We start from the raw sequence: 13,229 nt of genomic DNA on the forward strand, positions 1-13,229 counted from the left end.
GTTTCTGGGCCTTCGCACGTTACTCAATAGTCATGAAAATGCCTCACAGACATGGCACAGGCCAATCTGATGGAGGAGATCCCTTAATTGAGGTTCCCTCTTCCAAGGTGTGTCAGATTGACAATTGAAGCCAACCATGACATTCCACTCCTGCAAGAGAAGCAATTGAGCACAGCTAGAGAGCTGCAGAGCCAGGATGTGAACCCAGACAGTTCCAGCATCTACATTTGCAGCCTCCCGCTATGCTGCCCCCAGTGGGTGCATGAGGCATGGACAGTTCTGTATTAGACATCCTATGAGGGATGTACGGATGCATCCTTCCTTTAAAGCTTCCAGCCCAGCAGGAGAGAGAAGGATCAGAGTTCTGTCCATACATCCAGCTAGAACTGGCAGGTTTACAGCAAGGCGCGCAAGTTAACCAACTATATATATGTTCTTGAAGTGTTTCTTCTTTCTCAGACCAATCCTGCTTCCCCCTCTCAACAGCTTGACAAGAGGTAGGAGGGAGCAAGACGGTCACATAGGCATTTTGCACAAAGGTCACACCAAAGTTGGTGGCAAGAAGCTGACAGGACTCCAAACTGCCAACATGCAGTAGTCCCTGGTTCTTTGGCTGGGGATGGAGGTTGAGAGAAAACAATCCTAAAAATAGCCTCTGTCTTTGCTGCACATTGAAGGGAACCAAAACACTTGCTTTTAAAATTATTTTTAAAACTAGCAGATGGCATTGGCCACAGAGGGAGATGTGAGGGAGAGATTTCACTTGCTTGATTTCAGCTTGGATTAACTCAATTTGCCCCCTAAACTCATTAGTCGGAATCCCAGCATCAAAATGGCTCCCTGGGGGGTAATATTTTATGGTCTGTTTCCATGACTAACCATAAATGGGAAAACCCTGACGTCCACCATCTTTGAACCAGACCAGGCTGGCTTTGGCTCACCGGCACCTCAGATATTAAATGTTATGGGTTGGCATCTCACTGACCATTTGTCTCTGAACACTTAATGATGCCCACTGTCTTCCGGGTTCTACTCCACAGCCAGCCCTCTGCTGTGAGGAACCCACAGGGCCTGGACTAAAGGAGTCATCAGACAAATGAGGAGAACCAGACAGATTTCTAAAGAGCAACATTTCTCAAAACAGGGTAGGGATAATGATGGGTAGTCATAGGTACGTATGTTTATACTTTCATAATTTGTGCTTGTGGAGCATGAAGAATGTAAACATAGGAAGCCCCTGGTTTCATGGGTATTATTGTTGAAGTGGGAGAATAAGACCCATGGAGTCACAGATTAGGGAGAGTCAAGGGTGAGATCAGATCACGCCTGACCATAATAAAGGCAACATCAGTCATCTCCCAGGATGGATTCAAATTCTCTACCAAGTTTTTCTCCTTTATGAATATTTTTTAGAGATTCAGTTTTCTTTTGTTTTTCTGAGCGTGGTACTGCATTCCTGTCATGCCAATAGCTTGGGTGACTGAGGCAGCAGGATTGAAAGTTTGGGACCAGCCTGGGTTTCATAGCAAGACCTGCCTAAAATAAGTAAGTAAATAAATGGATAGAAATACACTTCGATAAAACTTAAACATAATTATTTTAGTGCGTTGAGATTTCGTTGAGAGTTATAAATGGAAATTCATTGTCTCTGTGAAAAATAAACTCCTTCGGAGCCAGCATCACTGGCCTTTGGTGCATCAGGCCTTCAAAGAATTTATTTCTAAAAATAAATGCCATTTGTCCATGTATGACATGGTTCATCTCCTATTCTTTGGAAAGTCCTGGCAGAGGCCAGCTAGAGCAAACCTGGAGTAGAGAGTGAGATTGAGAACTTTCACTGAGCCTTGGTTTTTGTGAGTCATGGTATCTATTAGTCATTCAAGGGGCCAAAAATAAAGAGTAAGACACTGGCCTTGCCCCCAGAGTATCCAGAATCACAGTTAAAATGAACATATAACTACTCCAAACCACAATCAAAATAGAACGCAATAGAAAAAATTGCTTTAAGAGGCCTAGGAGCGAGCTACAGGGTCTTGCCTGACTATAAGGCTCTCCTCCATAGCCTCCAACTCTTACATAATTAGCTCCCTCCCTCTGGAGTGCTTTAGAACTTGCCCATCTTCCCTGCTCTTCCTATAAAATTACTGTGAGGCCTCAAAAACTCTCTTTCTCATCATCAAACCCAGTGGTTTTGGATAAGGGCTTATTTGTTGGACTTTATCATATAAAAATCATAAGGTATTTGTTGGGTATCAACTCAAAATCCAGCATGGCTGCCTCCCTCCTGCTCAGCTTTCCAAAGAAGGCTTGTCATGGCTCAGAGTGTCTGTCTCTGATGCATGTTGTCTTGCATTTCTATCTTCTCCCTCTCCCCTGAGCTCCAGCTGGGTCCGGGACTTTTCTATGTGGGTGTTCCACTGTCATCTCCAATTAAAAGCTCAGAAAGCCAAGCTCACCATCTTTCTCTTTAAGCTAGCCAGTGTCCAAGCTTAAAGTGCCTCTTCAAAATTGCTGCTGTTCTTAGCTCTTACCCTTGGCCTCTGAGCTGAAAGTGGCTTCCGTGCATTCTAATTTTTTTCTCCTTTATCTCTAGTATTCAGTCAGTAAATTAATAAAATGAAATGTCCGTCTATCGCCATGTCAAGCATAATGGCTGTATAGAATTTTCCAGATTTGGAGCACAGGTACGAGGATAGTCTGATTTAAAATGCTGACTGTGTGGCTTAGGCAGAATTCATTTGAGGACCTGCACGTGGCAGACCAGAGAATGCAAACAGACAGTCTTCCCCAAGACAGCTGAAATAGAGTGTGACATGATGCCTGTGTGACTGTGAGGGGGACATCAGCCTCTGTGTATGTATGTATTATATGTGTATAGTGTGTGTACACATGTGTGTACAGATGCATGTGCCCATGGTCAAGTGTGCAGAGGACAGAAGATGCTGTTGAATGTCCTGCTCTATCACTTCACCTTAATCCTTTGAAACAGAGTATCTCACTGAACCTGGAGCTAGGCTGGCAGCCAGCAAACTCCATTGATCCTCCTGACAGTGCCCTTCACAACACTGGGGTTACAGGTACATGAGGCCATGCTCAGCCTTTTACAGAGGTGCTAGGATCCAAATTCAGGTCCTCAAGCTTGTGGAGCAACTGTTCTTACCCAGAGTCATCTCCTCAGACCCACCTGCTGCTTTAAATAAGAGACCATGGAGAGAAAACCAACCACGTGGGCAGCTCTTGTACCACCTTCTAAGGTGAGTTGTAAGTCATATATTTAATGATTTTTCAAGACTGGTCTGTGAATTCAGTGTGTCTGTAAGTTGCTCCCTTTGTTGCACACAGCCATCTGCTTCTTTCCAGAGAAGCTGTGAAAGACTGTGATTGAGAGCCCTGGCTCTGGCACCAGCCAGCCCTAGGTTCACACCCTAATTATAAGGGATATTTGCTCTGAAATCTTGGGCTGGTTATTCATGCTCTCTTTGCCTTCCTAAATTGGGGGAGGGGAGTAGCAGTTTCTCCTCCATATGGGATGCTTCTGAGCCATGTCAGATGATGCACACCAAGTCCGTGCAAATTCAGAGCTTTACTGAAGTGACTGTGTGATCAAGGGGATGTGTGCACACACAACTTTCTTTCCTCCCGTTTTATAGCTGCTCTTTCTGGTTCAGTGTCCAAGCCTTGTCCTTGCATGTGGAAACTGAAGTTCTCAAGGCTAAAATCACTTTTCTTCTTCCGTGTACTTCCACAGATCTTTGGTTACCAAATGAATACGCCAACACCATCATTGAGAGAGCAGAGAGAATGGGGTTGTCTCTATTCATACCTGCCCCATCCCATCTTTAAACTCAGTTTGCATTTCTGCTTCCTCCCCAGCACTCAGGATCTCCGAATGGCTTTAGCTCACTTAAACCTGCCAGTCTCTCTGGAGGCTCTCAGGTGCCAGCTTCCTCTCCCAGGGGGCACTGTGCTATGTTCCTATGCGTCTCCTTGGATTCAGGATGGCGCCTCCCACCTGTCAGGAGCACCAAGTGTTACTTCTCCATAGAGATAACTCCTTTCACAGGGTTCCTCCTGAGTTAGTACCTAATTATCAGTTGACTGGGTCATAAAGAAATACCTGACCCAAGCTGAACCAATGAGGCTCATTTTTCTATGCATTCCACTTGGAGCTCAGAGAATTCACTGGACATGGGCTAGAGATGCCACGTTTACCACAAAGCAGTGGGAGACAAAGAAACAGGAAAAAAATAAATTTGCTTGAAACTTACAAATTCCAGTTCCTTACAAGATCAAGTACACCTTTGACTTTGAACTGATCCTTTTCCATAAAGTCTTTCTTGTTCTTCGTCTTTGTTTGTTTGATTTTGTTTATGCATGAGTAGTTTGGTATGGGAGAGAGATGCTCTGTTTCTTAGAACACAGTCATCTCTGTCCAAGACACCTGCCAAAACCTTATTCAACACTGCCCTAAGATCCAACCACATCCCTGGACATTACTGCCAAATAGAGCTGGTTAGAGTCACCAGGCCCCCTTGGATGCTCTGGGGGCTGGATGTACATGCCACTAGGGTCTGTTCTGTAAGCAGGGATCATCCCCAACCCTGTCCCTGTCCTCCTTTGCATTCTGGGCTGATGCTTCTCCCATTATGCCTTGCAAATGAGTTATTGCTGGGCCATGGCAGCAAATTTGGGGAGGAAGTAACTTCTGTCCTTCAATGACTCATGAAATCTAATTCTATTTAAAAAAAAAAGAGGTGCATATGTTCAATTGAAAAGAAAACAGTTAAAATAGATGTTTTGCTGAAGAAACTTGACTGCCTGTGCCCACTGGCAGTTGGGAAATTGCATGAATGTGTTGGGCTGACAATTGTCCCTGAGAAAAACTGCAAAAAGATTAAAGGAAATCAAATGATTTTGTGCCTGTGCAGCAAGGTGCCCCCAGCCCAGTTCTAATTACAGTGGCAACTTCCACTTAGTGTTTGTTAGACTTAATCCACTGTATCTTTTTTTTTTTTGTCTTTTTGAGACAGGGTCTCCTTGTAGTCCCAGCTACACGGTCTCACTATGTAGACCAGGTGGGCCTTGAACTCACAAAGATCCTCCTGACTCTGCCTCCCAAGTGCTGGGATTAAAGGCGTGCGCCACCACTCCCGGCTAGACTTGATTCACTGTATCTTTTACTCTGAAGTTATCGTGTGCTTTATGAGATGATGAAGCCCATATTCAGAACTTCTTAGTGACTTTCTAGAGGTCCTATGTCCAGTAATCACTGATCCATAGTCATCTGCCTGGGGGGGTGCATGCTTAATTCTACACGTTTCTAGGGCAATTCAACAGAACCCCATTTGCCTAAGACCAGCTCACCCAAAAAGCAATTCTCTAAAACTCAACTCTCAAAAGCTTTTGCATCTATTTTGCCATCTTGTGGCAGTTAAAAAAACTTACAGGGCTGAGGAGCTGGCTCAGTAGGTAAGTACATTTGTTGTGTAAGCATGAAGACCCCAGTTCAAATTCCCATCACACACATAAAAACTTGGGCACGACTACACATACCTATGACCCCAGCACATGGTGGGGGCAGAGAGCACGCAATCCCTGGGGCATGCTGGCCCTTGTCTCAGTGGAATAAGGCAGAGACTGATGGAACAGATCATTTGTTGCCTTCCTCTAGACTTCATGTATGTGTACAGGTGTGCACACCTCCATTCATATGTGTGCACACCTGTACACATACATATGCACACACTTGTGGGAAAGTTTAAGTTGCTTTAGCATAGACAAGAGAAGACAGTTACCCAAAGACCTTTCTCTAAATCTAATCAATATTTTGATGTGGTTGTACCCCCTTAATTCTTTTCCAAGTGTATATTTTGTCTGAATACATTTAAATACGTTAAACGAAATTTAATACCCTACATTTTCCACTAACATGGGAAGTCCCATGCACAATTTTGAAAGCCTTCAAAATCTAGCATGGGAATATTTCTGATAGATCTTTGATTTTCCAAACAGCTTTTTTTTTTTTTTTTTAAAGAACTTTGCTAGACTGGAGAGACGGCTCGGTGGTTAAGAGCACTGGCTGCTCTTGCAGAGGATGTGGGTTCCCTTCCTAGTTCGGGGCAGCTAGCAACCATTCATAACTCTAGTTCCCAGGTGATCTGATGCCCACTTCTGGCCTCCACAGGCATTGCATCCAGGGGTGCTCTTACACACATGCAGACAAAATATTCATACATATAAAAATAAGTAAATTTAAAAAATAAAAATAAATGAACTCACACCACTTTAAGAATGACAAAAGTTGTTCTGGATATTGCTGGGTATGCATTCTGTTTTCATCTATTTTGACTCCTTAATAGATTATAAAAAACTCCTATCAAGGATTTTTAATCTTTGAAATTCTAAGTTCTAGCAAAATTAAAAAGTGTAACATTTGCAACATGTTGCCATGGATTTGTTATTCATTTAAAGACAGCTGATTCACAAAGGAATTCTGGGTCACAAAATACAACATGACAATCAGCTCAGGCTGCTCCAGTCCTCTGGCTGCTCCTCAGACTCCCAGAGGATGCTCCTGCCTGGGGCATTCACATGCACTCTTCCTGATTTTTGCAGCACTTTGCCTCTAGATAGCCCTCCCTGCTCTGGTCTCTGCTCAAATGTCATCCTTATCATCATGGCCTTCCTTGATGATTCCATCAAAATTATTACCTCTCACAGCACCAACCCACCCTACTCTAACCCCTCAACTTCGTACCATTGCTGTTTTCCTGGCTCCCCACTGGAATGTAAATTCCGAAAGAACAGAGATTTTATCTATTTTGTTCACCGTGTGTGGCATGTCCCTGATGATTATGCTGCAGGGGCCTGACACATTGAGTTCAACAAACAAATAAGTATGTTTTGAAATAATGGATAAGCATGGGTGCCCTCTGCATACCAGCAATGTGTTCTGGCTTTTGGGGATGCTTCCCAGCCCTGCTGCCCCTGGGAAGCCCCACCCTAGGACCAGATGACCAGAACTAGATGACTACCCCCAGGGTGGTCCCCAGAAACAGGAGTATCTTTCCAACTCATCTCAGTCATGGCCACTGCAGCCATGACAACAGCTATGATGCTCCCACACTTAAATAGCAACACCTCTGGGGAAAATCACCATGAACTCTTGCACTATCCATGTTGGTGGGGGGTGACACTTCTGTGGTAGAACACCCAAAAGACCATTAGGGACCATTTGTCAGTTATATAACCTGAGCTGTTGAATTTCCCTGGAGGTCAGTTTCCTTTGGGCAGGAATCTGGACAATAATATTCACTTAGAGAGTTCTCGTAAAGATTGGATGCAAGCATGAAAGAAAAAAATACTGTAAATCAGAAACAACGATGTGGAATTCAGGTATGGGGAGGACAGCAAAGATGTCCAGACTTGGGGCTCTGGAGTCTTCCAGAACAAACCCAAGCTCTGTGTTCTACCAGCTGTGTGACACTGCACAAGTTGCTTAACTTCCCTGACGCTTGGCGTTCTTATCTACAATGCCACGTCTCCTGGGGAGGTGGAGAGGTCTGATGATACAATATGGTGAGACACCTGCTGGGGTCTGTCACTGCTCACTGCTGGTTTTTAGTCTTATTTGTAACATGACTACAGTCACAGCTATCTTCTGGTGTTTTAACATGATGCTCAGCTCTGAGCAGGAAATGCCACTGCTCCAGTTCTGTATCCAGAGAGAATGGCTCTGTGTCCTGATCCTTAAACCTTCTGCCATGAAGTGAGGTGATAGACAACCCCTACTGTGAAATCTGTATGTGGCTAGGAGCACTTCTAAAGACCTACATGCTAAATGTTCATGCTGGAGATGGGAAAATTGTGGGAGGGAGAAACATGATTTTTCTGAGCAGACAGGAGGAGACAAGGCTGGGCTGGACTCAGGCCTGGAGGGGCTGCAGACAGGCTGCTGTTGGGGATCTCAGCACAGGAGTGTCAGATGGAGTGACACCCAGGGTCACCTACACTCAAAAGACCTTCTAGGGTATCAGTTAAGTGCAAGGCTCCCTGTCGCTATACTGCCAGGATTCATATCCTGGTCCTGAGGTGTGTGACCTCCATTTCCTCCTCTGTGAAATGGGGGTGACAGTAGGATCTATCTAAGATTGTGATGTATCTTAGAATTGTTAGCCCTGTGCCATATACAGAGTAAGCATTATTATGCCTCAAATTTACACAAATTAAAATGCAGGTGTTTAACTTAAAAGGTAAGAAAAAGGGGGCTAGAGAGAGAGCTCAGAAATTAAAAGCACTTTCTGCTCTATGGAACACTTGAGTTTGGTTCTAAGCACCCATGTGGGGGGCTCACAATGGCTTATAACTCCAGCTCCAGGAATCCAATGGGGTCTTCTGTCATCCAAAACTGCCCGTACACACTTGGCATACACTCACACAGACATGCACACATACACAAGAATAAAAATGAAAACATTTTAAGGGACAAAAATTATTTAATTTGGAATATTTCCTTCAATGAGAATGTGGACAGAGCTCAGGTGAGGTGGCTGGGTGTCTGTCTGAGTTGAGGTGTGGTGCCTGGGTGTCTATCTGAACTCGGGTGAGGAGGCTGGGTGTCTGAGTTGAGGTGTGGTGCCTAGGTGTCTGTCTGAACTCAGGTGTGGTGGCTGGGTGTCTATCTGAGCTCAGGTGTGGTGCCTAGGTGTCTGTCTGAACTCAGGTATGGTGGCTGGGTGTCTATCTGAGCTCAGGTGAGGAGGCTGGATGTCTATATGAGCTCAGGTATGGTCGCTGGGTGTCTATGTGAGTTCAGGTGAGGTGGCTGGGTGTCTATCTGAACTCAGGTGAGGAGGCTGGGTGTCTATCTGAGCTCAGGTGAGGAGGCTGGGCATCTATCTGACTTCAGATGTGGTGTCTGGGTGTCCATCTGAGCTCAGGTGTGGTGGCTGGCTGTCTATCAGAGCTCAGGTGAGGTGGATGAGTGTCACTCTGAACTCAGGTAAGGTGGCTGGGTGTCTATCTGAGCTCAGGTGTGGTGGCTGGGTGTCTATCTGAGCTCAGGTGTGATGCCTGGGTGTCTATCAGAGCTCAGGTGAGGAGGCTGGGCGTCTATCTGACTTCAGATGTGGTGTCTGGGTGTCCATCTGAGCTCAGGTGTGGTGGCTGGGTGTCTATCAGAGCTCAGGTGAGGTGAATGAGTGTCAATCTGAACTCGGGTGAGGTGGCTGGGTGTCTACCTGAGCTCAGGTGTGGTGGCTGGGTGTCCATCTGAGCTCAGGTGTGGTGGCTGGGTGTCTATCAGAGCTCAGGTGAGGTGAATGAGTGTCAATCTGAACTCGGGTGAGGTGGCTGGGTGTCTACCTGAGCTCAGGTGTGGTGGCTGGGTGTCCATCTGAGCTCAGGTGTGGTGGCTGGGTGTCTATCAGAGCTCAGGTGAGGTGAATGAGTGTCAATCTGAACTCAGGTGAGGTGGCTGGGTGTCTGAGCTCAGGTGTGGTGGCTGGGTGTCAATGTGAACTCAGGTGAGGTGGCTGGGTGTCTATCAGAGCTCGGGTGAGGTGAATGAGTGTCAATCTGAACTCAGGTGAGGTGGCTGGGTGTCTATCTGAGCTCAGGTGTGGTGGCTGGGTGTCAATGTGAACTCAGGTGAGGTGGCTGGGTGTCTATCTGAGCTCAGGTGAGGTGGCTGGGGATCTGCTCTTCTCTTGGTTACCTTCACTCGCCCCCACTCCCCAGGAGTTCTCTCCAACCATTTTCCCTCCCAGATAGTACAGACCCTACAAATGGGTTGACTATTTCATATCATTGTCAAACAGTGAGAATGCTGCGTGTTCCATCCCTATCCTTGTAGATTTGGAGACAGCTTACAAGGGAGTCACAGATCCTTTACTCCATGCAAGACACCAGTCCACTGGCTCTCTTAGCCCCTAATCTTTCCTCCCTGGCATGTAACAACTTCTGGAGGGGAATCTGGAGTTGGCTGCTCAGGTGAGGTGGCTGGGTGTCTATCAGAGCTCAGGTGAGGTGGCTGGGTGTCTATCTGAGCTCAGGTGTGGTGACTGAGTGTCAATGTGAACTCAGGTGAGGTGGCTGGGTGTCTATCTGAGCTCAGGTGAGGTGGCTGGGGATCTGCTCTTCTCTTGGTTACCTTCACTCGCCCCCACTCCCCAGGAGTTCTCTCCAACCATTTTCCCTCCCAGATAGTACAGACCCTACAAATGGGTTGACTATTTCATATCATTGTCAAACAGTGAGAATGCTGCGTGTTCCATCCCTATCCTTGTAGATTTGGAGACAGCTTACAAGGGAGTCACAGATCCTTTACTCCATGCAAGACACCAGTCCACTGGCTCTCTTAGCCCCTAATCTTTCCTCCCTGGCATGTAACAACTTCTGGAGGGGAATCTGGAGTTGGCTGCTATTGCCATGTGAACCCAGCTTCTGGACTCTTAATGCCAGAAAGCATACTAAAACACGGGTGAGAGAGGCTGCCTACTCTCCAAAGAATAACCTTAAATCCACTCCACACTGTCATTTTCTGAACAGTCCATTACTAATGATGACACTATCCTTTAATGAATATTAGTCACAAATGACTCATTTCTCCCCGTCTCGGCACACCCAACTGAAATTGCAAACTGCTGCTCCAAGCTTGCTATTAGTCTGTTCACCAGGCAGTGCGCATCCACACACTGATGCCCATGAGCCAGTTCGAGGAACCACTTGTGAAAAGGGAGAGGAGCTTCTTAAGGTTGACGTCCTGTCTCTGTTAACATGTGAGCTCCCTCCGGCCTGAATTCCCCAAGGTAAAACTAGAGATGTTATACCTCTCTACTAACTGATCTTTGCCAAATCCCCATATAATGATGTAAATTATGTTTATTTACAATTTTATTTACACAAATTCTCTTTTTTTCCCTTAAAAGTTTAGTTTTAAGCAAGCTTTAGTCCCCCTTGGAGCACAATAGTGAACGAGTTCATTACAGTAAAAAACGTTAAACAAAAGGAAGAAGCGAAGCACTGATTGTATCTTATGTATGAACTAGATCATCGGGGAACAAGGAGGGGAAGCCTCTCTATAAAAGCACTCCAACTAGGAAATGAAAACGATAGCATTTAGACATTTGCATCTCACAATTCCTAAGGAATGATGGACTTATGTACTGAGCATCGATCTCCACCAGTACCACTTAGATCCTAGAGCATTATGTGCCTTTGGCTAAGAGAACGCACCTTCTGTCTAGGGTCATCTAGAGTCTTACCTAAGGGATAGAAACTGAGTCTGACTAAGTCTCTAGACCTACTTGCCAATTTACAGGGAATACAGGGGACAGAGAAGCATGCTGAGGTGCCACAAGAAGGCTATAGTCAGCAAACCTCAGACTGAAAACACTACAGATCAAAAAGCCCAGGATTTCTAGTGGATCAAAGAACAGATAAAAGAAGAGAGTGGAAGGGCTCAGGGGGCCACGAGAAGAGTGATAAAAGGTACATCAAAATAGATGCAAAATGTAACAGCATCCAACCCATCTCACATAGAGGGGGAGTTCTAAAATCAGCACGGAAGTGGAAACTGGAGGGTCCAAAACTAGAGGGTCCAAAAGAATACTATAGAAGCCCTGAAAGCATCTTTAAGCCACAAGGCCATGGGTCTTTAGCAGCCGTGCCTTCAAGAATGTGCTCTGAATATGCGCTTATCCTCTAGTTTGGCAATGGAGGCCGACATCCAACAGGTACAGAGAAAGGGTTGGGATCTACCGACAAGCACCTTCTTACTCTTGCAGATAGAGCTGAAATTACAGATAACATATTGGTGAATGCTCCCTACCTATCCTGGCAGCCATGAGCTCTGAGCTCAAGAGCCCTGGCCTAGGACACTGTATCTAGCCTCAGGTGCCCTCTCAGGGCCATGCTGTCAGAAAATCCCCGTCTTTGAAGGGCCCCATACGAAGCCCTCGGGGAACCTGCAAAGATATACCTGTGCTCAGTCAAAGGTTGGGAGGACTGACAGTAGCTAGGTAGAAGAACAGTCTGTAAACCGTCTCACTGAGTTCCTGCTCCTAAGTCACTACTTACTGTTAGAGGAGGGCCTAGTTCTGCTGGTTATAAAACTAATTTCCTGAGATGGGACAGCATCTGCCCCAGAGGACAGTGCTCAGTGGCAACCTCAGGCATTTTCAGCTAACTTCCTTGGACCCAGCATCTTTCAGTTTCCATAATGCAAAGAGCCCAGGTATCACTTAGGACTCAGTATCTCTTTGGGATGGTTGCTGCTAAGATAGCTTTGGTCAAAAGCCTGGGGAAACCCTGGAAGTGGCTTTCCAAGGCATGAACTGGTTACCATGGTCTGGAAACAGGAGTGCAGCTGTGTCAGGAATGGCGGCTTCCCAGGCAGGGCCAGCACCCGCTTCTCCACCATTGTGCACTCCACATCATCGTCCTGGATCACCACATCTTTCTTCAAGATCTTCACAGCATAGAGCTCATCTGTGCCCTTCCGTTCTGAGAGCATGACCTGGAGAAGACAGCAAGTCATCAGAGCAATTGGAAGAGGCTAGGGGACAGCTATGGGTCCTGGCACCCACTCAAACACACTCCCAGAGACAACGAAGAACATTTTCAACAACTTCACACTCTGAATAGCTAAATCCCATCAATAAAGAATGGTTCCAGGAGAGATAACCAAGTACTGAACTCTTTGGACTATATATTGACATCAAAACCTAGCCAGCATGCCTATGATGGCGGCCCCATAAAACCATGTATTACTGCCTCTTTTGATCACTGGCATAACTAAAAACCTTCAAAAGTACCACACATAGCAGATGCTCAGCAAGTACTAATGAACAAAGGAATGAGTGAATGCTTGACAACACTGGGTTTAAGATGTTCCTTTATTCACTCAATGATGTCATATTCTGTAAGCGCCTGCTATGCTCTGGGGATCCAGCAAGAAACTAATAGGCACATTCCCTGATCCTGAACTCAGACAGAAACAAAGACTTCATACAACTAATTATAGGGATGGTTAAAGTGGTGTGGTTTTTTTGGGGGGGGGTTAATTTTTTTTTAAATTTAATAACCACATGATTAGAAGAAGCATTTCATTACAGCTTTAACATATTCAGTAACACATTCCAGAGCAAGGATACATGTCTTTCAAAAGTGGCTGTAAATTTTTAGGTTGACAGTTGAATTAATATGGTTATTCAATATTGAACTCAGTA

General features: G+C 45.6%; 1 protein-coding gene across 2 annotated transcripts in view; it reads right to left on the reverse strand.

Moving 5' to 3' along the window:
- The window catches only part of Prkcb (protein kinase C beta), a 394,800-nt gene that overhangs the window by 66,885 nt on the left and 314,686 nt on the right, over positions 1–13,229 (reverse strand). For both annotated transcript variants that reach the window (XR_607822.3, XM_008849211.2), the window contains exon 10: positions 12,344–12,517. Coding sequence is in view for 1 of the 2 variants with exons in the window: in XM_008849211.2 (XP_008847433.1) it covers positions 12,344–12,517 (174 nt within the window). In the remaining variant the exon portion in view is untranslated. The remainder of the gene's footprint in view (positions 1–12,343; positions 12,518–13,229) is intronic.

The sequence above is a fragment of the Nannospalax galili genome, unplaced genomic scaffold, assembly GCF_000622305.1.
Source record: "Nannospalax galili isolate Female #2095 unplaced genomic scaffold, S.galili_v1.0 scaffold84, whole genome shotgun sequence".
Classification (NCBI taxonomy): domain Eukaryota; kingdom Metazoa; phylum Chordata; class Mammalia; order Rodentia; family Spalacidae; genus Nannospalax; species Nannospalax galili.